Raw genomic sequence first — 26,743 nt, 5'->3', positions numbered from 1 at the left:
GGCTGGTGCGGTTCTCCCGAACCCCCAGCTGACGAGGAAGGTTGCTGAACGGGCCCCTCGGACCCTCCAGCGGAGACAGGAGGCTGAACGGGCCCCTCGGACCCTCCAGCTGACGAGGTAGATGGCGGCGTGGGAGCCGCGGAGTCCTGGATGAGCTCATCCGAGCTCCCAGCAGGAGCTGATGCAGAGCCAGAGAGATTTGAGACCCCTGGCTGAATGTTAAGCTGACCAGCGGACCGTACTGCTATCGGGGACTGGGCTACAGGAGCTACTGGAGCCTGCGCTACAGGCGGCACTGGAGCTACTGGGGCCTGCGCTACAGGCGGCACTGGAGCTACTGGAGACTGAACTGAGGGTGGCTGCGAGGGAGCTAACTGAACTGAGGGTGGCTGCGAGGGAGCTAACTGAACTGAGGGTGGCTGCGAGGGAGCTAACTGAACTGAGGGTGGCTGCGAGGGAGCTAACTGAACTGAGGGTGGCTGCGAGGGAGCTAACTGAACTGAGGGTGGCTGCGAGGGAGCTAACTGAACTGAGGGTGGCTGCGAGGGAGCTAACTGAACTGAGGGTGGCTGCGAGGGAGCTAACTGAACTGAGGGTGGCTGCGAGGGAGCTAACTGAACTGAGGGTGGCTGCGAGGGAGCTAACTGAACTGAGGGTGGCTGCGAGGGAGCTGACTGAGCTGGCCTGGGAGGAGAAACACGAGCAGGAAAAGGAGCAGGCTCAGAAAAAACTGTCCGAGAAATGGCAGGCTCAGGGTCGACAAAAATAGCTCTATCAAAAACGAACCCGCCGTCCACTTCATGTTTTGTAGTCTTAGCATTGTCCGGTTTATGGCGGCGGGCGCGCCGCCTCCTTCGAGCAGAGGAAGCTGGCGCGATGGGCGCTGATGGCGCCAACACAGAGGGTGACGTAGTGGTGAGTTCCCCGTTGTCCGCCCCCATCCTTGCCAGAAATGAGGCAGGCGAAAAATAGCCTAAGCGGATCGGAGACGGCGAGCGGCTGGTAGGCTGTGCAGCAGGTGAGAGGTCCTCCTCCGGGATGAGCCAGGGTTTCCACCGGAGCTCGTCCTCCCGATAAGCCCGTAACACCTGCTGCCGCTCTTCCTCGCCAAAGTCTATGGCTTCCGTTGTCTCCGTGCGCCACGCCGTGCGGCCAGACCGCGGTGAAGACGCGGAAGCCGGCGGGGTGCGGGCGGAAGGTGTGTCAGTGGCGAGCCTCACCGTTCCAACTCTGACCGCTACTGGCTCATGAGACAGCGGCGATGACACCCGTTCACGGGACGGAGGTGTGGGTGCTGAGGCGGCATTCAGGACCCTCTGGGCCAGCGCACGGGCACGAAGCTCCTCCTTAAGGGGGCCCAGGGAGTCAAACGCCTCGACGAGGTGGGGGAGCTGTCGCAACCGTGGCTCCCGCAACAAAACGGCGTCCACGGCCGCCAATCCTGTGGAAACCACACTTGGATCCGCGCATCCGATGATGCGATCCATAATGCGGCAGAGCCGGTTCAGCTCCTCCCCTACCTCCTCTGAAATGTCCGCTGAGTCCGACATGGTCACGTCGTCCTGGAGGTCCGCGGAGGGGTTGTGAACTGCTGGGTCCATATCGTGGTCGTGTTCTTCTGTCATGATACGTTGTGTGGCAGGCAGGAGAAGGACCCAATAGCAATATTCACAAACACGGGGATGAACTTAAGAAACACAGCTTTAATGCTGGCAGGACAGAATACAGGACATGCAAAACTAAACCGGAAAAACGTAAACTAATACTCGAAGGTAGACACAGGGAGATCCACACAACATGAGGGAGAACACGACGCCGAACAGAGGGAGACTCAGACAGAAATACACAGAGGGTAAACGAGGAAAGTGGGCACACACGGGGAACACAGGTGACACTGATAATCATAACGAGACAGGGCGGGGTGAACTGAACATGACATGTAGAGGCACAGAGGTTCCGACAGGAGGAGAGAGAGCACGGGGAAAACACAGACATAACGGGCTGGGGAAACATGAAACAACCACAAAGGGAGACGAGGGCTCATCAATACATAGAGGGCACACAGGGGGGAGAGAGCCATGAAGGGAAAACACTTAGGGAACAACACAACAGGGCAACTCAGAAGACATGGCCTAAATAAGGAACGAAATACAAAAATACAAAGAACTAAGAATACTGGGCCCACATGGCCCAGGACCATGACAGTTGAGATGTGGTTTTTGGCCGAACTATTGCAACACCGGGATCCAATTCAGTTTTACTTATATAGCTCAAGGTGCTTTATATTCTCATCCTTTTCAGTCATTTTTTGTAGATGTGCCGCTGTGCTTGGGATCATTGTCCTGTTGCATGGCCTATCAAGTTTTTTTGTATTTTGTCTGAGTGTTGCACAGTCTGACCTTAGGGTAAATTTGCTGCAGCATCCACTCCTGGGAGGATTGGCAACTGTGTTGAATGTTTTTTCCATTTGTGAATGATCCTTCTCGATGCAGAGTGATGCACTTGAAGTTGTTTGGAAAGGGCTTTACAGCCCTTCCCTGAATGATGGGCAGCAACAATTGCTTCTCTAAGGTCATTTTTGTTGCTGTAGACTTTCCTGCTTGTCGTGTGTTAACACACATCTGAATGCTCCAGACCAGCTGCCAAAACCTTTGATTTTATAGAAGATAGAAGGTAGTTTTTGTGTCATCTCTCAGACAAACAATCATTAATTACCTCTACCCCAACATTGTCTTTTTTTCCTATGCAACTTTATAGAGTTTTATAGCTGTTTCGATTTCACCAAGTCACCCCAAAGTTGACTAAATAGCAAAGTAGTTTAGTTATCTGTTGAGAACTGAACTCAGTAGATGGTAGAGACCAAAACAGAGGTAAAAATGTGGGTACATTGCACTTTTAATCAGCTGATGATCAGAAATATGACTCCAAATGATTAATCGTTTGTATCAAAAAATTTAGCATACTCAGAGTTTCACTTACCCTAACACCAGCAATCCAGCTCAGCCATTGCACAAATCTGTCTGTGAGCTCATGCACAGCTTGTGCACATGAAGAAAGCAGTGTTGCTAGCACGACCAGTCGCAAACCACGGACAAAGTCTGTTGGCAGTAAGCAAAAGACCTAAATTAAAAGCAACACACTGGCTGCAGCCAAAGCAGCAGTATGTGAGCGAGGAATAGCACTGTACGGTATGTTTGAGTTTTTTTTCTCTCTCTCTTTTTTTAAGAGCTCTATGAATGTGTGTCTGTTTCATGTGCTGCTGTCAGTAAGCGAGGCAGGAATCTCGCTCTATAATGCCAATTAAATGCCAGGAAAGAAAGGTGGCAAACAATGCCGACTGTGTCACTTAAAAGCTGTAACCCCATCAGCGGCAACCCTGACAGAATAAGGCTGATAGAATTAGACTTGCTCCCAGATGTGTTAAACTCATGTCAGAAATAAAAATAATAATTCAAGCACACAATAAGCTTACTTGAAACCTTTTCAAACAAATTTTCTAAGGGCAACATGTACAAGGTTTAGACTCTGTGTGTCTGTGGATGCCTTCTTCTCATTTCTCAGGTTCCTCACCTCCTCTCCTCGTGCTCCTCACAGAGATTTGGGAGGAGAGAAAGAGACACGAGGAGAGGCATCCTCGCGTCAGAGCCATCATTTTAAAGTGATCAATTAATCTTGACATGTGACACAGCTCCATCATCTTTCTATTGTTTTGTTAAAGCCTCCTGTTTAATGAACAGGGCTCATGACAACACAGTTCTACTTTTAATGGAATTTACAGCATAGCACAATGTCACAAGATGTACCTTTTTTAAATTATTTTATCATAGAACAGATGTTGAAGGGCAGGCATTGGATCGCACATTTGATCACCCTAAAAGGCTAAAATGAGTTGTGAACACAAAGGACTAGTGGGTGCAGTGTCCTCATCAGACCCTGGTTTGTGTATTCCAGCTGTGCCGCGCCTCACGTGCAAAAATAGAAGCAGCCGACAGACTGATGAGACTGAGGGAGAGGCGGGGCTATAAATACCCAGAGAATAGGTACAAATAATGAACACAGGTGTAACCAACCTGAGCCTTGATACACAAAACGCACATAAACGAAACACGGGCAAAACATGAACACTTAAACGGGAGAATCAGTTGAATACGGACCAAACCATGGCTGATAACATTGATCCTTGTCTGTTGAATAACAGTTGCTGATTTGCTTGTCTTCACATGTTGAAAAAAAAACTGTTAGAGTACATCCAGCACTGATGACAGGGCTCTGATCCTTATGCATGCAGTAAATCCTTCCTGCATTTACGAGTGTTTTTGGCACAGGCTGTGAGGAGTATCACTTTCTCCACGAGGGCCTGTGCATGCTGGACTGTCCGGAGAGGTTCTTTGAGGACAAAGAGCAAGGGAGGTGTTTGCAGTGCCACCTGGACTGCGCTTTGTGCGACGGGCCAAACAGCGACGACTGTGACGCCTGCACGGACGCAGAGGCCACCCTGCACAACGGGGCGTGTCTTGGAGCGTGTCCCTCCCATACCTTTATGGATGGTATAACAGGAGACTGTAAAGGTACGACATTTATCACACAGCAGAAAACACAAATCGTCTGTCTTGTTTTTTGTGAGCAGGACTGATTTGATTTGGTCGACTCCCCTCAGCAGCATAAAGTCGTGCCCCTTTATGTTTTTATTTCTTCTTATACACTCTGACCGTCAGTCGTTCAAAGCATGACAAAGACAACCCCATCGCTCCTGAAGTTGATGCTGTATTTTCTGTCCTGTAGAGCGCCCTTCATACATTTTCTCAATTATATTCTCTGCTATGCCTGAGCGTGTTTCCCGACTGAAATAGCAGCGCTTCTGAGATGGTTAACAGGCAGCTGTCAAACCTTGAAAACAGCAGAGAGATGCCAAAGACAGTTCCCTCGAGAAAGACACACCGCTCTGATTTTGCTATTCAAAAACACAGAAGTGCAAAAATGTTGTAGGCGATGCCCTCTTTTGTTGCTGCTTAAAGTAGCTGCCAACGGAAATGCATCCACTTGCATGTACCTGTGTCTGCTGTGCGGTGAAATGGACAGAGTTTAATTTTGTTGCTGAAAATGTTTTCAAGGGTCATCCTGTAGCTTGAGAACCAAATATGTGGAAACCATTATATTTAATGAAATGTACAGAGCACCAGATCAGCTTAAATGACATTAGTCATCTAAAGGCATTCTGTATTTTAAGTATAAAGATAACAGCGTTATAGATAGAAACCCAATGATCCAATAATCCCCCCTTCAGCAAGCACTTGGTGGCAGACGGGCGAAAAACAAAACAAAAAAAAAGGAAGAAGAAACCTCCAGCAGCACCAAGCTCAGGGTGGGAGGGTGGCCATCTGCTGTGACCGGCTGGAGGGGGGAGGGGGGGGGGGGGTAAGGGGAAAGGGAAGAGAGGAGAGAAGAGCACAGAGAGATGATAAACAACAAACAGACTTTAGCAGAACTTCACAAGAGAGAAAAACAAAGAACAGTGGCATGCAAATAGATGAGGAGAGAAGACTCAAGGACGGTTCAGGGTCATCTGATCTATAACTCTGAGCTTTATCAAAAGAGAAATAAACAAAAGAGCAACATTTTACTCATAATTTAAAAAGAGAGAGAGTATTTGTCTCCCAAACTCAAGCTCCAAGCTTCTTCTGCCTCTGCAGATGGCAGCCCCTCCCTGAGCCTGGTTCTGAGGTTTCTTTCTGTTAAAAGGGAGTTTTTCTTTCCCACTGTCGCCACTAACTGCTTGTACATAGAGGGTCATCTGATTGTTGGGGTTTTCTCTCTATTCTCTCTGCAGTTCCTAAGGTCTTGTATTTTAGAAAAATTTACAGTATTTTTCATATGTGTATATATATATATATATATATATATATATATATATATATATATATATATATATATATATATATATATATATATATATATATATAGTACAATACATGGCTTAATGTATGTATATAAGGTTAAAATAAGGTTATTTTATTAAATAATCTGATTCTGAGGTGGGGAACCTTTTCAGATTTGTCTGAGTCTGTATGGAAAGACACGCTTAAGTAAAACATTATATAACATTGTCATTGCAGGACTTTTACTTGTAAAACATATTTTGGCACTTAGTCCTGGCATGGTATTTTTTTTTATTCTTCTGCCTAATATGATTATAGTTTGGTGTCAAACTATATTAAAATGATATAGATATCAAGTCGAGATGGAACATTGATACTATCCTACTAAATTACTTCCTAATTCTGTTTCCAGACTGCAATACATCATGTCTCACGTGCTTTGGACCTCATGCTAGCTCCTGCACCAGCTGCAGAGAGGGTCAGATGCTGGATGGTAACAGCCAGTGCATTCCATCAGCCAGTAAGTGCTCGCCTCACCAGTACATAGACCAGCACGGGGAATGCCATCCGTGTCACAAATACTGCTACAGGTGTTCGGGTCCTGGCAAAACCCACTGCCTGAGCTGCAACCCAAGACATCTCCTGCTCAGTGAGTCGAGTTCTTTTTTTTTCTTCTTTTTTTTGGTAGAGCTAGTGATTTCTCTCAAGGCTGTGTGTCCTGGAAAGCTTGTCAGGCATCTGCGATGTTTGCTTAGCCCCCGTGATCGTGTGTTTGTTGGTACAGATGGCACCTGTGTGGATCAATGCCCAACAGGCTACTACGAGCAGGAGTCTGGGCAGAAATGCGAACCCTGCCACGCTTCTTGTAAGTCCTGTGTTGGAAAGCACAACCACGAGTGCCTCACATGTAAAGCCCACCTATTTCGAGAGGGCAAAGAATGCGTGGAGACCTGCCAGCACAGGTAGTTTAACCTGCCCCCTGTCCTTCTGCTGCTCATCCATCATATTATCACATTAAATGCAGTTAGACAGTGTAGCCGTTAACGAAAAAAGATCAGCATATTCACACAAATAGGTTACGGACACTGAACCGTTGCTCTTTAATTACATGGACAGGGTGCAATATGGAGGTACAAGCTAATTTGGTCAGACATTTAAATAGCCTATAAAAGGCTAATAATACTTTATTTTTGAGGGAGTAGGCGGTGATTAGGAGTCAAATTAATGTACCGTTAAACTGATATGCAGCTAAATACTCACTCAGAAAACACAAACAGGATATAAAGACTGTACAGACCAGCATGCAGACAATGCAGCATTGCCTAGCAATGCAAGAGTAATATTTGTTTTCTTTTTCTACTCTATTACGTTAGTATTTATAGATGTCTATGGCTAAATGTGAGTCTGAGTAAAGATATTTCCTTTGAGGAATAGCAAAGCTCTAATCTCATTTCTTTTAATTGAATGCAGTCTGTGATAACTTTTGACCATCTGTCCATCCTCTAGTCACTATGGAAACACTGCCTCAAGAATGTGTGAAAAGTGTGACCCCAGTTGTGGTGAGTGTATTGGCGATGAGGAGAACGGCTGCCTGAGCTGCGCTCCGGGCCTCATTTATTTGCGGAAACAAGGCCGTTGTCTCGCCTCATGCCCTCAAGGATACTACCATGACACTGTGCACAGGACCTGCGAGCACTGCCACGCCAGCTGCAGAACCTGCTCAGGTACAAGTGTCAGGAAAAGCTTCATGTATTGCATACACACACACACACACACACACACACACACACACACACACACACACACACACACACACACACACACACTCATAATATTTTGATTATACTATTTTTTCTCCATGTCAATAGCTATATAATCATTGGAGACTATGAAATGTGGTGAAAGTAACATTAAAAATGTTACAGACAGATGTATAGTACTGTAGATCACAGACTGTACATTAAAGATGTAAAGCCACCCAGACATCACCTGTTTATTTAAGCAGTGGTTAGCAAGCTGCACCCACAGACACAGACACCTGCTTTTTAATCTGACTACAAATAAAATGTTAGAATTTTATTCACCACAACTGAAGCACAGACTTCTTGTTAATAGTACAATTAACTGCACAGCAGGTGATGGTATTTGTCACTTAATTACATTAAAATGCAACAGAGGACACTCTACTTCAATAAGCAAATGTGAGGAGTAATTAGCATCTATGTAAATGCTGCCCACTAAAAATGATATCATATATCACTTTTAATGAGTGAGATGATAAAAAATAAAGTAAAAAAATGTAAAGAAACCAGTGTTGCCATATATACTATGAAGCCTGTTAAACTATGAATTATTTACTACTGCAGTTAGTGTATGTGTGTCAAAAATAAGGCCCAGGTGGCAGAATCAGCCAGGCAAAGACTCTAATCCAGCCCACTGACTGGCTTTTGAAAGCCGGAAGGTATACATTTTGGACTTTTAACTGTATTGTCACAAGCTTAGCAGCTTTGATTACAATTAAATGACTACACAGTTTAAATTATGCTCTCTCGGGGATTAAATATATACTTCTTCTTTACACTGACAGAAAGGAGAGCTTCACTGGTCCAGTCTCCTTAACATCAGAGTGGGCTGTATGTGGCCGACAATGAAAAACTGTTTTGACATCCCTGTTATAAACATAATAACGTGCCATAATTAACCCTCGCGAGTTTGAGAGTGAATAATTCTCACAACATCATGGACCAAAGTTTTAACTGTGATTGATTCAATGAGTGAATCATCCAGCCTTGGTGCATAACTGCAGTGTAGCATTTTAAATAAGAAGCTGTAGTAGGTTTTTTTTTTCCTTTGGGGGGGTGAGTCTCCTGTAAAACATGACACTCCGAATCATTTCTTTTTTATTTTGTTAATGGTAGTTTTCACTCAGTGCTTGGCACCTTACTGAAAAGTTGCTTGGCTCAGAAATGGCTCAGATCGTTCGCCCTACGCTGTGTCATCTTTTCTGTCACAGGAACACGACTGCTGAGAGTGAAAGTCAGTTTCTGATTTGATTGTTTTTTGCGCTGTAGGCAGTTTCAAGATTCAGCACTAAAATCAGAAGGGGAGGAGGAATTTTTATATTTTTCTTTATACTCCCACCATGCAAATCACACTCTGCTCACACACCTCACAGCTGTGAAAAAGAAAGGCCAAAAACATTTTTGTGCCAATTTGTAAACATGCTTTTTAAAACTGTAAAGGACGGCTTAAACCAGCCATTAGCAGCCATTCAGTTACAGTGGTGTGAAAAAGTGTCTGCCCCCTTCCTGTTTTCTTTTTATGTTTGTCACACTTAAATGTTTAAGATCAAAAAAAGACACAAAATGCAGTTAACAAATAAGGTGTTTATTATTAAGGGAAACATTCCAAACCTACGTAGACCACAAGTGACTGCTGTGCAGGAATTTTGCCGCACTCATCTTTGCAGGATTGTCGTAATTCAGCCACGCTGGAGGGTTTTCGAGCAGGGTTTTTTAAAAGTCATGCCATAGCAAGTGCCCCACCTGAATGGGACACACACCTTCCAAAAAGTTCAATTTTTGTCTTGTCGGTCCACAGAGTGTAAGAGATTACAGGATGACCCCAACCTCAACAACAGGACCAGTCTCAGCATCGACCAAGTGTGTTTGCTTTTGGAACTGTCTTCATTCCACCTACTTCACATGCAAGGGTCAGTTCTACAGGCAGAAACATGGGTGTGCCATGGGCTCCCCAGTTTCACCCATTTGGCCAATTTGTACATGGAAGAAGTGGAAAAGAGGGCTTTGCTATCCTACCCTGGAACACCACCAAGTCATTGGTTCAGATATGTGGATGACACCTGGGTGAAAATCAAATCTCAGGACCTACCGCAATTCACGGATCACATTAACTCGGTGGACCGACACATCAAATTCACCAGGGAGGATATGAAAAGTGGCAGGTTAGCCTTCTTAGACTGTGAGATTTCCATCAGTAATGGGGGACATTTAAAAGCTGTTGTGTACCGTAAACCTACACATACGGATCAGTATTTAAGCTACAGCACAGAGCAAACACCATCCCCACAGACACACCAGAACATCACATCAAGAAGGCCCTGAGTAAATGTGGTTATCCCAGCTGGTCTTTTGTCAAAGCTGGGAAGGCGCCTAAAGAAAGCTCCAGCCGATCCAGGAGAGAAGGACAACTGCTGCCCAAGCGAAAACCTGTAGTGATCCCGTACGTGTCAGGAGTATCGGAGCATTTGAGATGCATTTTTTCTAAACACCGGGTCTCTGTGGCTTTTAAACCCCAAAACACGCTGCGCCAAAAACTGGTCCACCCCAAGGATCGGGTCCCCCGACACAAACAGAGTAACATAGTGTACGCTGTTAAGTGCCAGGAGGATTGCCAGGATTCATACATCAGGGAAACCAAACAACCTCTGGCGAAGCGGATGGCACAACACAGAAGAGCCACCTCATCAGGCCAGGACTCTGTGGTCTATTTACACCTACAGGCCAGTGGACACTCTTTCAAGGATGAGGATGTGCACATCCTGGACAGGGAGGAAAGCTGGTTTGAGTGCGGAGTCAAGGAGGCCATTTACGTGAAAAGGTAAAGACCATCTCTGGATCGAGGAGAGGGCCTAAGGGTACATCTGTCACCATCTTACAATGCTGTGATAGCTGCCATTCCCCAGCTCTCTGTGAATGGTACTCATGGCCATTGATCAGTGGTTGTTGATCAACCAGCCCATTGTTCCTTCAGTGGTGCTGGTTTCACTCATTATGCAAATGTACTGTTTATAAGATTGGGGAAACCTGCAGTCAGCTGAGGCTGAAGAAGTCACTTGGATGAGTGACAAAATGTTTCTCCCACTGAAAACGCCACGTCTAGATGAACAGAATCAACTTTTGGAGGTCCACAGAGTATTTTCCCAAAAGTCTTGGGGATCATCAGGATGTTTTCTGGCACAAAAGAGACAATCCCTTATATTCCTTTTGCTCAGTAGTGGTTTTTGTCTTTGAACTGTGCAGTGCAGGCCATTTAAGCCAGGTCTCTTTCATATGATGGAGCCATGAACCCTGACCTTAGTCATGTGAGCCCTGCAGTTCTGTAGATGGTGTTCTGGGATCTTTTGTGACCTCTTGAATGAGTTGTTGCTGTGCTCGTGGAGTGATTTTAATGGGCCAGCCAAACGGCATGATGTCCGGCTTTTGAGAATCTTCTGATCTGCTCCACTTTGTCAACCAGGTCCTAATTTAGTGATTTCTTGATGAACAGCTGTGGCAGTAATCAGGCCTGGGTGTGGAAACATAGTTTATTTTCAGAAACTGAAAATGAACTCATTGTTTCACACAGCACCGTGTAGGTTTAGAAGGGGGCAAACCTTTTTTTACACCACTGTGAGTGCAGTTTTTGCTACTTCAACCTTGAGTACCTGGATTAAATTGTTTATAAAAGAATAATGCAAACATTTGAACTTTAAGTTAAATTAAAGAAGGTGGCTGGTGATATTAAAAGTTTGACACAGCATTTTAAGCATTTTTTTGACAGTAATAAAAACACAGAAAATCATCAGGCTAACCCTTTACATTGTCATGTACCTACAGGAAAACTTCCCGAGTCCTGTGACTCCTGCTACCCTGGTTACCTGCTGTCATATGGCAGGTGTGAGTCCATATGCGATAAAGGCCAGCATCCCATAATAAAGGTACCAGCATTTTTAATTTCACAAATATTAACTTTTCATTAAAAAATTAAAAAAACACAAGTACATGTCGTTCAGCAAAATAATTACTTTGAATGCTTTGGCCCCAGGTATCACATAATGTAATTCAGACTGGGTTATTACTGCACCAGGAGAAATCTCAAACATCACAGCGAAAATTATTACTGTGTCACAATTTCTAAATAAACCTCGCAGCTCATGCTGTGAAGCTGTTGATTGAAATTGTTGGACAGGTAGATGAATGTTAATTGACTGTGCTGAGAGGCTGGTTGCGCTTTTATTCAGCATTTAAAAAAAAACTTTTGGAAGCAAAGAATCAGTAGTTATGATGCAAAAATGCTGTAGCTCTGAGTCACCCCTGTCCTTCATCAGGGTTCAAGCCACTCGTGTGAAGACTGTGATAGTTCCTGCCTGGAGTGTCGGGGACCCGGTCCGTCCAACTGCACAGTGTGTTCTGCTCAGGCTATTTTAGAGGCTGGAGGGCGCTGTCTACTTTGTTGCCACCACGAAGATGAAGAGGAAGACACCAAAACCCAGCAGCAAGACTGTTGTAACTGCACAGAGACACGGGGTAGGCTGAACTTCTATCTTGTATGCTGAGAGTTATCATTGTGTTCAGGTTGTAATTTTCTTCCTTAACTCTTTCTTCCCTTGCACGTCTGCTAGAATGTGAGCAGTTTGTGTCATATTTCACGCCTGCTTCCAGAATAAAACAACTGGGAATGGGAACTGTGCATCAGAAGTTAGTGAGAATGATCTCTTCCTTACAGGTAGGGAGGGAAGATGTTTAGATTAAACTTATCACATCTCTTGACGAGTAAAGGTTGTGGTTAATTACATTTTTCATTAGCGATCAATCTTTTAATTATTTTTTTTGAAATTACAGCAGTTGATTGATGTCTTGGTCTATAAAATGTCCCCCAGAAAAGAGAGATCCTAAAATAACGACCTCAGATCCTCAGGTTTGAAATGATCAGTTAAAGGTTGGACACTTTTCCCATAATTCAGCTGAGTTGCTATTTCATTTAGTTGTTAAGTAAGAGGAGCTATTGGTTGCAGAATTGTTTTTTCCTCTGCTTATATTACTATTAGGTCAATAAAAGACATATTTATTTGTAATTTCAGTTTTGTGTTTAATAACTGAAAAGCTTGGGCTGAGATCAGATCAGTGTTTTGCTCATTGAAGAATATCCCGTTTTGTTGCTTTGAGAAACTCTTGGGTTGCTTTTGCAGTATGCTTTGGTTCATTATCTAGTTGCGCTGAGAAGCACTGCCCAACACTTGCCTGAATCTAAGCAGAGACTACAGCCCTGTACACTTCACAATTCATCCTGATTGCCTGATCACTTATAAACACTAGTGGCCCGTTCCCACTAGCAGCCAAACATGCCCATGCCATAATTTTTCCGTTGACAGGTAATGTCATATGCTTTGGATCATAAGCTGTTTCTCCAGATTTTGTAGCCTCTTTTAGATGTCTAAACTGGCCTTTTTGTTCTTGAGTGTAACCAGTTGTTTCCACCTTGTTGTAAAACCTCTGTTATGCCTAACTCCCAGAGTGTTCTTAAATAGCTTAGATGTTGTGAACATGATTTTCTTAACCATGGAAATAACTCTGTCACCATCTCTTTAGTTGTCGTCTGTGATATTTCAGGCTATTTGGTGTTGCGGAGCTGGCCAATATCTCTGCTTTTTAAGATTGCACAATATTGTTGATTTGCCTACTTGTAGTTTTTTATTTGTGTTTTTCAGCTTAATTATGAGCTCGTTCACTTGCCATGGGCCTAGGGCTGGGCGATATGACCCAAAATTCACATCTCGATATTTTTTAGCTGGATGGCGATATATGATATATATCTCGATATTTTTTTTAAGCCATAAGTTAAGAACAAAAAGAGAGTTCTTAGTCAAAGCTGTGTCCCAGATGTCACACAGGCACTTTTATTAACATACAGCACAGATGTACGTGAAGAAATTACTCAAAAATAAATTATCAGCATTTATTAAATAATAATGCTCCATAAATAAAAGAAAACAATGTTGTTTTTGTGCATAACAAAAAGCTCACAATTGTGCAGTCAAAATGTAAACTAAAAGACGCTGAGCATAATAACAAAGACAGATTTCACAGCTGCTCTGTTCCCAACTTGTACTGCGTGACTGACAGCCTGGAGTTTGAAATCTGCTTCGTAATCATGTCTCTTAACAGGTGCCATTTATGGTGCTTATACACACAAAATACGGTAATATTACGTTGAAGCACAGTACGTATCACTCCGCGAGGCTCCGGACTACGGTAGCCGTAATACTCCGACAATCCATCAAGCGGTGCAGCTCCGTAGCTTACCAAAGTTGAACTAGAACATTTCTTGACAGATTGCTGAGCGCTGTGTTCCACATAAAATCGGTTCGCGGTCAGTAAGCACAACCAGAATTCATACAAAAGGCGCACTATTGATTTTGGAGAAAATGAAAGGATTTTAGGCCATGCATGTCGTTAGCGCGGTTAGCTCGCTAACACGTTGACGCCGTCCAGCCCCACGCACGGGGTGATCCGCGGTAACTCGTTAACGGAGATTTGCCGTGTCCATCTTGTCGTTGCCTGCAGGTGAAGCGATGGGGGAGGGGGAGACGCAAGGCCCAGTAACGTTGCATAGAGACAAAAGTGGACGAAAGACAGGCAAACTTGCGGCTCCACAAGTTATAATTATAACGTAACATATACTATATCGATATAAACGATATTGTCACATATGAAAATATATCGATATTTTTTAAAACCTCGATATATCGCCCAGCCCTATATGGGCCTCATTTTTAATATTACAACGGCAAAACTGCAAAAATAGTCCTAACAAACCAAACAAATTATGGATTTAACTGTAAAATCTGCATTTAATTGAACAATTATCTTTAACGCTGCTGAAACAGAAACAGCATTTTCTGCTGAAAATTTAGTAGACCAGCTCTGACTGAGTTTTATGAAGTTATTTCAGTAACATTATATTTTCTGTAATTCTGGCATGGCAGGTAGCTCCAAATATGAATGTAGACAGATTGGTAGTAAATTCAATCCTTTGTTGCTGCCATTATAAGCAAAAGAGTGGGGCATAATTTACTCCAAATATTTTTCTCTGGTATTGTTTTTTCTTCCCATGAAACCAAGTTTTACAAACACAAGCTTCTCCGTTGGCTTTTCTTTACAGAGAAGGGTATTTTCTGATGGGCTTGTTAACCTTTTTCCACCAGTGTTTCCAACCAACAGAGCTTCACTTTGATTCAAACTGTAGAAAAGTTCACAGTGAATATCACATTTTTTTACTTTTGGAAACCAGGAGCACCTACAAAAGCTTTCATATTTCACATTTTGTTTCAGATTTTGAAAAGCTCCCTCCAGAGCCACTAAAGACATTCATGGTACTTTTCGTTCCAAGGAAATTTCACTGCCTGCACAAAATCTGTTGACTGCCCTTTCAGTTTTATTATCATTAAAGCTCCTGTTCAGGTACCACAGTTACTTTTTGTATCAGTGTCTAAACTTCTGTTTTCTTTCCAGGTGAGTGCATTCTCAGCACCAACTTGGCATTCAGGAATGAGGAGGAAGAGGAGGCCAGAGGTAACCTGACAGTCTTCATTATAGCCTGCGTCCTGCTGGTGCTGGTTCTGGTCACCGTCATCGTCCTTATCAGACATTCCCGCTTGAAAAACGTGCGCTCAGACATCCCTCCCCGCGGCTATGAAAAGCTGGGCTCCGGTGGGGGATACGGAGGCGGCTACAGCTCTGCTTCTTCTTACAGCGGCAGAGCCGGCTCCTCTGGCGGCCGATTTCAGGAGTCCCAGCTGGTCGACCTCAGTGAACGTCGCTCAGGGAATAAGGATGATGACAATGATGACGACGATGATGAAGATGAGGACATTGTTTACATGGGCCAGGATGGCACAGTGTACAGGAAGTTCCGATACGGACAGCTGGGAGAGGACAACGAGGACGAGCTGGAGTACGACGATGAAAGCTACACGTTCCGGTGAACGTGATGCTTTCCATCTCATAAGATTTCTTTTGCAATTCTTTCCTTCTTCGTTTCTTCCCCAGTGCTGTTTGTCTCCCCCTTCCCCCGAGGGACAGAGTCATTTATCCTTTACTGAATGAGCCTGACCAAATGAAACATGAGATGCTGTTCATAATGAGCTCTGTTTTTATAACTGCATTCACACAATGAAATGTGTTGCATTTAAAAACAGTAAAATGTATTTAACACTCCCAAACTTCCTTTTTTTAAAAATAAAATTAACAAAATTAAGCTTTATTCGCCACACCCGGTTTGTAGCACGAAGATTTCTGCGTATCTTTAACATTTCATCGTGGCAGTTTACTTGTTGTGATGGTTTCATTGATCATATTACCATGTATAATTGTGTTGGATTGGGGTTTAAAATTTGATTAATCACCCTGTTTATGTTTGTTTTTCTCTTTTACCCATGTGCTTATTGTTGTTGATATTTAATTTGAGTATGTGTTATCCTGGTTATTCTGTTCAAATAAAGTTTTGCAAACAAATCCATTAGGAATAAAGAGCAACTCGTGACTTCACCAGGTTGAAAGTGGCTGATTTGTAATTTGGCAGACAAAGAAATGATAAAATACATTCAGACTTGAATCGATTTATTTTTATTGAATTACTAGCCAGTGATCAACAATTTCTTTGCATCCCCTCAGTACACCATTATAGACTGTGCAAGAGGACCATCGGTTATCTAATGAGGGGGACATGCACTGATGCACAGATACGCACACACGCATGCGTGTGGACACACACAGATAAAGATGTGCTTATCAAAGATCCCATCGCTACTCTCACCCGAGATTCTTCCTGGTCGTCAAGCAGAAACTGAGGATGAGTTTCGACGTGTATAGACAGAAAGACACATGCATGCGTGCGCACAGACACGCACACACACTTGCAGAACACGACTAAAAAGACATGCTGTCACATAGCACTGACAGCTTCATATAATAATTAAGTTATTCCTTCTTAGTCTTAGATTAACTCTATAAAGGTAAAATATCTAGTTTTATGGTTAATTTTCCAGAAAGAGGTTTGGATTGGTCAAAAGCCAGTTGGTCATCTTCCATGGCACAAGGCACCCTGTGCTTTTACTGCGTACACAGAAGTAGTTTCTTCATCAGAAATACTGAGACTGAGTAACCAGTAAAGGGTGATATTATTGCTTCACTGCTTCTCATGCACACAACTACAACACTATAGACTCTACAAATGGATTTGCGCAGTGCGCTGTCTAGTGTGTAATTGAAGTCCCTACCCTAAAGTGAGCGATGGCACTAGTCTGCTGATGCTCCCAAAACAAAAAATCACACTTAAGACTACATGTATATCAGGACTGCAGGTGTAAGGTACAGCAGGTGCTACAGCAGCCGTTAAAGATCTTATCGTGATCAGGTGCTATTGTAAGTTGTATTCTCTTATTAAACTCCAGTGTGTAATTGACAAAACACTGACAGACGCACACACAGTAGCTACACAATTTTCCAGATGCGCCCATTCAATACAACAGTGACTTCTGAGCATCGAGGTGACCCATCTATTCAGGATGTTTGGATTTACGAGCCGCTGGCACCAGCTGCGTCTGGTCTGCTGGGAAGATGAAAGTACAAAGCAGAGACATTAGAGATGGGTGTGTTTATGTAGTAGTGACAGACTGCTGACACAAGGCCGTTTGTCTTCTATGTGTGAACTTAAACATCTTCGAGGACTTACTCTGTTCTGCTTGCTGCAGTTGGCTCGGATCCCTGCAGAAAACTGTTCACTCTTGATCGGGCCGGGGGAGGGCGGTGATTGAAAGATTGTTAAAGCAGAATTTACTGTTGTAATACACGAGCATGCGCTGAATTTGCAGGTGCATGCAACTTACGCTTCAGAGCACAGTTAGTCAGCCGGTGATTAGTGTGGGAATTCTACTGCTTCTTTTCTACATTTATTATCAGTGCAATAGATCACTGTGCTATAAGGACTGGCTCATTTATTTTGCTGTAATGATAAATGAGATGAAAGCAATGCATTTAGCCTCTTTAGCAAATTCTTTCTCTCTCCTGTAATTGCAACTATAGCCAAATCCAATTGGGCCCTGATCCAGCAGAAGAATCCCTGTGATCTAAAAAGTGAGTTGCCTGATAAGAGAGCGCTTCAACTGTAGATGGAAAAAAAAGAGAGAGAGAAGAAAAAAAGCAGAATAAGTAATGCGAGCAGGAGGGTCGATGCTTACCTCGAGTTCTCTGCCGCTTCCTTCAGCTGCTTGTCGAGTCTAGAGGTTAGAGTTTAAATGACAAGATGAAAATAGACTTATTTAAAAGACCATCTGGGCTCAGAGGAGGTGGAGGCAGTGTTGTGTTTAAAGGTTTAAAGGGACTCACCTAATGATGCACTCTGGGATCTGGATGCAGTCCATCGGGATGAGTTCCTGCAGCTCGTCCAGACTGTTTACATACTTTATCTTACTGCTGAACTTGGTGCTGAGGCATCACAAGCATGTGCACAAAAAATGACCATTTTTACATAGGCACACACACACAATTAAAGATCTACATAACAGAAACACGATAAAAGCAATAAATGTGCATTACTCCATTACACTATATTAAAAGGTCTGGAGTCACATTAGCAGCTAATTGTCTCAGTGTAATAATTTTAAGCAGCCTTAATTGTTTTAATACGTGTCAAGATCCAGCAGCAATCTTTAGAACAAGACAGTGGACCAACCACCAGACCACAACAAATACTGATAGCGTGCCAGCTAAAAGTGAAGTATTCTTTACCTGATGAATGGCTTGGTAATGGCTAGAATGGTCCTGATAAACCATGATGGATGGAGAATAATGAAGGATTTCAAGTTCTTCCTGAGCCTGAGGATAACATCACATGCCAAAGTATTATGTAAATGTTGGTGCATCAGTTTTCACTTTCATTCTGCAAAGCTGCAAATGTTCTTAGTCATTCAGGGCTTCTCTCACAAAACCAATGTAGTATCGCATAGCAGTGATACCACTGAACAGGACAGACCTTCTGTCAATCATCTGATAGCACTTCTTTAGCCAACCAAGTCCAGGCATTCTTCTGTGGGGTGTGGCTCCATTCAGGTATACAATCATGTAGTCCTCTGCCACCATCAGCTCCAGTGTGCTGATCACATAACTGGAAAAACGCACACATGAGTACACACAAATTAATTTTCTGAAGCTTCACCCTTCCTGTAAGTACTGCTTACATAACCCTGACCCCTATTCTGGCTTTAAACCAAGGGTTCATACCATTTTTTTTTCTGGAATACCATATAGGATTATATAAAAGAGTAAAATGTTGTATTTGGACCCATTGCTGATTTCTACACTCCCTAAAGAACAGTGCTTTTAGCTAAGCACCAGCATGCCAACTTGCACACACTTTTAAACAGCAGCTCAAGACGTATTTGTATAGGCTTGGTTTTGACTAGTAGATAATATTACTGTGTTAATATTTGAATTGACTGCTATTGTGAAGCACTTTGCGATCCTGATTTAGAAAGGTGCTACAGTATATAAATACATTTTATGTACAAATCTTACTGTAAGACGAAAACTCTCTTTCTGTCTATCCTCAAACCCCGCCCACACCATCAGGAGTGGAGCAACCAAGCTTGACATACAGGTACATCTTAGGCCCCTAAACCACCAACCAATAACCCATTCGTAGCATTTATGCATCTATAGCATTAGCAGCATTATCTTAATTTAATGTAATTGACATTTGTTTTTGGTCTATATCTTTTGACTTATTTGAGCTACCTTACAACGTCCTGGTGTAAATAGAGGACATCCTGGGCTTTCCATTGATATCTCATGTGTTTGGGTGGCCTCTTGTAGCTCCAAAGAGGCAGGAAATCACAAGTTCAATTGGACGATTCTTTTTTTCCTATTCTCAGGGGGATATAAGTCATTTTGTTGCCTACCAACCACCTAACAACAGGCTAAAATCACAGGCCCAAACAATACCGTAGCATGTACTAGTAATATTTAACATGTTCACCATGTTGTAGTTTAGCCTACTTGCCATTTAGCTCTAAATACTAAATGCAGGCTGTGTAGACTGTATAAAAAGGATGGGTATACTGAGTGTGTTTTGAGCCATGTTGGTTTTTTAAGCTTTAAGTTGGATGAGAGTGAGAAGCGCTAAGCTTTCAGCTAATGCTAACGAACTTCATTAGTTGCTAGCCTTTACAGACTAAACGAGCAGCACAGTTTTTTGAGGGACTGTACCCCAAGTAATATTCTCCATCAGGCTTTCTCAAGAGGTTAATTTCAATTACTGGAAATAAAGTGCATGTTGGGATACACGCCTCAAAATTTAAGTCTACACAAAGACCAAACGACTGAGTTCTGAAATGTTATGAGAAGCAAAACTGTGTTTTGTACCTGGCATTAAACGTGTTTGTTACATCCCTGAAGTTAGCATGGTGGGGTCTATAGGGCTGATTTGGTTTTGCAGCCTGCCTCAAGTGGCCACTGCAGAAACTACCATTTTTACACACTGACACTGGTGTCATTGTTGCTTCGTGGTTTGTGCCCCTAACAGTTTACAAATTTTAACACTCTCAATAAATGCAGATCAGTGAGTCCCAAAGTGTAAGCTGGGGCCACCTGGTGTGCTGCTGTGAAGGTCTTGCAGATGAGACACAATAATAACAGAAATTCAAATTGAGATTACTCAAAAGTATGTTAAGTTGCATATTTAGCTATAGGTTTTATTTTAGGTTAGCTTGTGATATTACTCATTACTCTGACTCTATACTGAAGTTTCTTTTTCTCTTGTATTATGGTGGACGTCATGGGTTTTTTGGTTTTTCAGAGGGTCTCAGCACTCTTGACTTTGGGAATGGCTGACTTAGACAAACAGAACTGTAACTACATTAATGTGAAACAGCATCATGCCTTGCAGAAACTCACCTGGGCTAAACTGTAATTCAATCAAAAACTTCAAAATATCAAAAGCAAGCGGAGTTCGAAAGTCTCTGGCATTATGTGTTAAAATGGTGAAATACAGGAGCAACTTTTATTTGAACGCTCAATGCAAAGAAATATGAGGAAATAGGACACAAGTCTTACCCTCAATTTGAAAAAACCAACTAACAGCATTTTAAACATTTCTCCCCTCTGAAGTCAGCAATGAGAAATTGGCAAAAATGTTGCTTCCTCTTTCCTTCTTTGCATCAATCTCACAAGCTCGATCAGACTTCTACTTTTCCGAAAATCCAATTCTCTAATTCAAACCATAAGAAACTGTTATCGCTTTCTCGTTTTTTTCCGCAGTCCCTCCACCACCTCCTCTCTGTCTTCGCAGTCAGCAGGGAACTTTGTCGCCTGCTTTGAAAATAACTTGACAATCTCCTCAGCTAGTTTCCTCAATAACTCATCTAACTTCACTGGCTCTCCTCTCCTCCTGATCAAATGTCATTCCCCAGCTTGCTTACAGACCAGCACTGCTGATCCACTCTGTTTCCTGAATATTCTGATCATCTCCCACTGACATCAAACTGAATACCGTTCAGCACCCAGCTACAGTTACTCCTCCTCGCGCAGATTCAGACCTCAAGCCATCTGGCATCAGAAACTGCAGACAGTACGGCTTACCTCCTTTCCGTTCTTTCCAGAACTCTCGGATATGCCAGCTCACTCAATATCTTCCACAGAACAGCCTGTGGGATCCCTAGCACACTGTCCAAGCATGAGGCGCCACTGTGCCAGCACAACAGTGGATATATCGACACGGGAGGTCCTAGCAAACAAGCTAGACTCACACTGAATTTTAATCACTTCATTTAGAAAGTTGTATTTGTGCAGGAGTGTCATGGCTGATTGAAACAGCAACAACGTCCTTAATTTGATAATTACATCCACACACACATTGCTTTTGTCATATGCATTTCGATGCTGCATTGCCATGAACCAATTTTGACTGGAAGACCACAAACACAGCTGTGTATTTCCCACAGGCTGGCATGACACTTTGACTACTGTGGGTTGGACGTTACATGTTACAGCTGTTCAAGTGCCCATCAATCACAAGAATCCTTCAAATTAACTCTCAGTTCATCATCCAAGTAATACAAGAGTTTAATGACCCTGTTCCATTGTGATGCATTTAGTCTTTTGCAATTTTTTAGACTTTAAATACATCATCCGTTTTTGTGGACCCCCGTCTTGAAGCCTCGAGGTCAGTAATAGGTTGTTATCCTACTGTTTTTTGGAAACCGGCTTATGACCGTCCCTAAGTGCTTTATTGCACATTTTACTATAAAATGAATAGTACAGTTAACATCCTTCTATAATAAAGAAGACTCCAAACTAGCAATTCAACCATATTACATTCAAACTGAGGTCATAAATGAATGATCACATGAGAAGAAGGTTCATGTTCTAATAGCTTTCTGTTCAATCGGACTTCTTGTTGCAATCAGAGTGCCCCCCTCTGCTGACTAGAAAAGGCGCAGGTCTATGCTTGTAACATAACACTAAAATCTACAAGAACTTGTTTACAAAATGTGTACTGTAAATGTTGCCACTGATGCCTGTAGTGAGTGCTGAGTCAGACTATCCAAACGTATTTACACATGCAGTGTTAGACTGTAAGGAAGAATCCGTGATTTCGACTCTTTATCCTGTTTCTGAATGCCAACTGCACAAATTAGTACATATTAGTACTTTAATATGGACAAGGCTGTGTGATTGTGTGACTTTTTGTATAGCCACAATGAGGTACATACTTGTGGTTTTTACACATTTTGTAGTTGTTTGAGAAATACTGGATAATTTGGCATTGATATCCAACGCATATGTTTACTTTGTGCGCAAAATGAATCTAATGTGAGCAACAGTTCATTCACACTAGAATAAAAAAAGGATAGCAACTCAGAAAATTCAGTGGTTGCCCAGTGATTACATTGAATTTTTTTCTGCAAGTAGAGACGACCAATGCCTTTAATCTCAGGGCGAGATTAAATTGTGCAATTGCACAGGTCACCTGGTAGGAGGCAACCTGTCTTCAAAAAAATGCTCTGACTTGGAATGACTGCAATCACTCTCAGGGAGATAGACCAAGGTTTGCAAATAGTTTTTTATCTGGTTGCCAACTAGTTTTATTCTGATTATATTCTTGTATAAAAGGAAGGTTTGCCAGGCACCTGTCATTTTGCAGTTAAATCACCTTCCTGCAGCAATTTGTGAAGGAATTTATGAACTTTTGCATCAAATTGATGAGGTTTCAGCAGGACTCAGGAAGACGTTTTACGTCTCATCCAAGAGGCTTCTTCAGTTCTAATGAAGTTTTAAGGTTCATGTAATTCCCAACTTGACCCTTTTTACTTGATAGCAAACTGACTCCCTCTTTTTGGTGTTTTATTGCCATCTTGATACATCACTTTGAAGATGGCAAGTGACTACAAGTGGCTGGAGAGTTCAAATGCAATTACATCATAAGATCACTGCAAACATTCGCTTTAATTTTAAGTGTCAAACCACTTTTTCCTGAGTGTGACTGTAGCGTTACCTGACCTTCAGGATGTTAAAATTATCATTGCAATTATGTTAATATGTTGATATTAGCATCAATCCAAAACCCACTTAAGGTGAAAAATACATTAAACAGATTTTTTTAATTGCAGCCTTTCGCTCATGATGTTGCCAGTGCCAGCTGGCTGACTCCAAAAGCAAGTTAATATCCTCTCTCTGAAAGTAAAACTAACTTGCACCACAAATAAACACAATCCTGGCTTGATTGATTAGTGCCTTTGGAAACATTTTTAATAAAAGTAGCTGAAAAAATATGGCTTGTTTAGTAGGTAAAAAGTAAACAAGAAGTCCTGAGCTCCAGTGTCAGGGAATTGGTAAATTGCTACTTAGTACTAATTAAAAGAAATCAGTATCTTTGGGATGCGCACATACAATCAATAGATCCAGTTTGCTAATCAAGCATGAAAGCAAACTTACACCCAAATATGGTAATGTGATAGCAAAGACCTAAATGTTTAAATGAATAACAAACCAATGAGTGATGTCATAGTGGCTATGCCCATTGTTAATATACAGTCTGTGGCGCTGCCTTATACATCTTGGTGACATCAAGGATGATTCCTGGTTTATTCCCAAATTTTCAAAGTTTTACCCATAAACTCATATGTTTATATTTTTATGTTTATATATATATATAGATCAGTCATGATCAGATGGTCGATCATTGCTTGAAAAAATGAAAAAGCAAATGAATAACACTACTACAAAAACAGGATATGCACCGAACGATGTGGCTGAATTTAACGGGGTCAAAGCAAAACACTGGAAAAAACAAAGAGTCGTTTAAAGAGCGTCTTAGTCACCGCTTTTTGATACTCACAGGAAGAGGTTCTCCATTATTTCATGGTACTCCTCTCGGTCGCTGTCTGGCAGAAAACAAGCAGCAAACACGATGATGGCGTTCACTCCGTTGCCATAGTAGCCTTGATAAAAAGCACACACAAAAATAAAAGTAGTAAGAGTTCCTCTGGCGAGAACTTGATTGCTCTTTTATTTTTTGTTCTATTTATCTTTTGTCCATCTGTCTCTCTGCCCTGTTTCCTCTCGCTACTTTTCTGATTAATGTAATTTCCGTCTATTCACAAAGCCATTCATTACCAGATTTGGTGTCACTCAGACAGCAGGTCTTTTATCAAAATGACAGAGCTGGTGAGATTGAATTTTCAGTGACAGACGTCTCTGTTTCCATGAGACAGCTGCGTTTCACTAAACCTGCAACGCAGAGCACAGTGGGATATGCATGGCCTGCATATTTCCACCCTCATGGTCAATCCACCCACAGACTAACCAGAGCTCGTGGTTAAGGCACCACAGAGGGGGAAGAGATAGACATGGGGCCCCTGCCTGTGAAACCAATAATGTGTGACTTAGTGACTGGTCTCAATTTAAGATCCAGGTCCCCCTGTGGTTTTCATGCATTATACTCACACACGGTTGTGTACAAGTATACGATTGCACAGCACTGCACAGTTCACATCATTTTTATTTTTGAACCATTCACTGACCCCTTATGCCCAGTGAAAGAGCAGTTGTTACTTTGATTTATCATGCCTGTATGCTCACAGTGAGTCGATCTGGATCACAGCAGTCAAATGGCCACTTTGCCCACATGAATCACGTTACTGTAACATGCAGGTGACACAGGGAAACATGACTTAAAAATTCGTGCTGAAAAGGTTATCAGTTGTCTTCATCTACAGCCTGCATTTCCTTATTTGTACTTGGTCTACTGCCAAAGTGGGATGAGGTATTTCCAAAATGCTACGTCCTTCCATGGTCTAGTTAGATGAGAACTGGCAGCTCATTAACATGACAAGGTTGTAATGCAGTAAACCTAACATAAATACTTTTTTAACCTGGCTTTCTTCTGTAATCCAATAGCAAAGCATGCTTACAATTGAGAAATACTGTGTGTTAGATGATTATAAATTTGTTGATTTATTTCTGGTTTTCTGTGTGGCAGGAGGCTTGTGGTCACACTTTTTTTAATTTTTGTTCATCTCATCTATTCACAATGGCCCTCAAGAGGGCTATTCGTCTTAAAAAGCCATAGTCTTCACATAGTTACCTCTAGGGTTCATGAAACTAAGGTTCCTCAATCTAATTCTTTCTTTTCTTTCTTCTAACACCATGAGGAGTCCTGGAGTCATTTTTTTTTTATTAGAATGTCCTTCAATTTGCATATTATATAAATATGTAGGACTGTCATGCATTTGTGCAACATCTTTCCAAGTTCCTTAAATCCTGTCTCAGAGTGATACTGAAAAACTAGTTCAATTAGTTGATCCAAAATGCTGCAACAAGACCACTGACTTCTACTATTCTCTGCTTCAAGTGACAACAAATCTTTCAGGTACAAAGTGACTGGGGACACTTTGCACCTGCTTTGTATGCAGATTCAGCTTGTATTTCAATCTTTGCTATAAAAAGCAACGTCTTTTACCCAATTGGCTTGGACTGGTATTCAGTTCTAGTGGTTGGGGTTTAAGGGAGAGTGCACCATTTGATGGATCCTAATGTTAACACCTTTACTATACTTTACTGTAAATGTGGTAACTACTTTGCAAAAGAAAAACTACACTTGTGAATTGATTTTAAAAAGTGAAATGAGTTGAGAGCAGTGTCTGCAGGGCTCACATGACCCCAGCAGCCGGAGCTAAGGAGGAAGATCTGCTCAGACTGTGAGACAAAACTTGAGTCACCTCCATGAGAGATGACTTTCATGTAGGGCTCAATGAGTTTCATGTTGATACGGTGTTCCTGCTCCCCAATGATGACAGTCCTCCACAGTTTTCCATCTTGGCGTTCCTCCTCAGCACTGTATGTTGGGATTGTATTGTAGACTTCACTGGTAGCACTCCTGTTGGCAGTATTGGGATCTGATAAGAAAAAGACCAAATGATGCATTGTGGGTAAATTGTAGACTGATTTTAAAAAGATCAATAGATCAGTAACTGTGGTTTTCCACTTTAACACATCAATTAAATTCTTGGTAAAGTAATGAAGCATATTAACATTAGCTGTTAGTGTTACAAAATAGTCTTGCTCTTGTTGTGCAGAAGGAGGAGAATAAAATGCTTGCATCACTTTGTAATTCTGCGTGCCCCACCTTCATCGCGATCTTTCAGGTCATCAAACTCACAGTGTTAGCATTCTAGCATTCAGAGTCACCCACCTTCCCAGTCCATTTCATGGTCTGTGTAGTCGAGGTAATCCCCCTCATCTGGAGTGTCGAGGTCGTCGACATTAATGTCTAGATCATCTGGTGTCTCTCCGAAGTCATCCTCGCTCTGGTCCAGTGACAGGCTGATACGAGGCGCAGATAGTTTTTTTCTCTGTGAGGCTCCTCCTTGCAGAGGTAGAGAGGTAGGAGGGACTAAGAAAAGAAAAACAGAAACAGTTATGCAATGCCACAGTGTTCTTTTAGCTATTAAGGGTATTTGTTGATTCGCGCTCACCTGGTCTGCCATCATCCCCCTCAGAGTTCATTTTACTCCCTGATGCCAGGTCCAT

The 26,743-nt window shown here is 42.4% G+C and overlaps 2 protein-coding genes across 2 annotated transcripts in view; one reads left to right on the top strand and one right to left on the bottom strand.

Annotated features, from left to right (window-relative positions):
- pcsk5a (proprotein convertase subtilisin/kexin type 5a) overlaps positions 1-15,642 on the top strand; it is a 43,270-nt gene extending 27,628 nt beyond the window's left edge. Inside the window, exons 32-38 of the mRNA XM_085358387.1 lie at positions 4,326-4,568; positions 6,289-6,525; positions 6,661-6,838; positions 7,383-7,608; positions 11,509-11,595; positions 11,986-12,184; positions 15,170-15,642. Of these exons, the coding sequence (XP_085214513.1) occupies positions 4,326-4,568; positions 6,289-6,525; positions 6,661-6,838; positions 7,383-7,608; positions 11,509-11,595; positions 11,986-12,184; positions 15,170-15,642 (1,643 nt within the window). The remainder of the gene's footprint in view (positions 1-4,325; positions 4,569-6,288; positions 6,526-6,660; positions 6,839-7,382; positions 7,609-11,508; positions 11,596-11,985; positions 12,185-15,169) is intronic.
- Positions 15,643-17,233: 1,591 nt separating this feature from the next.
- Positions 17,234-26,743, bottom strand: prune2 (prune homolog 2 with BCH domain). Its single transcript, XM_085358386.1, has 10 exons — positions 26,689-26,743; positions 26,406-26,606; positions 25,933-26,109; positions 24,051-24,153; positions 18,690-18,821; positions 18,446-18,532; positions 18,044-18,142; positions 17,896-17,934; positions 17,391-17,441; positions 17,234-17,267 (listed from the first exon to the last, which is right to left on the bottom strand). Exons 1-10 carry the CDS (start codon positions 26,741-26,743, stop codon positions 17,234-17,236), a joined length of 978 nt encoding a protein of 325 aa, XP_085214512.1.

The sequence above is a fragment of the Diplotaxodon limnothrissa genome, linkage group LG7 (genome assembly GCF_057381915.1).
Source record: "Diplotaxodon limnothrissa isolate DT_005_m linkage group LG7, D_limnothrissa_male_GT1.1, whole genome shotgun sequence".
NCBI classification, from domain to species: domain Eukaryota; kingdom Metazoa; phylum Chordata; class Actinopteri; order Cichliformes; family Cichlidae; genus Diplotaxodon; species Diplotaxodon limnothrissa.
Note: the sequence above shows the minus strand (reverse complement) of the source record. Positions and strands in the feature narration are given on the sequence as shown.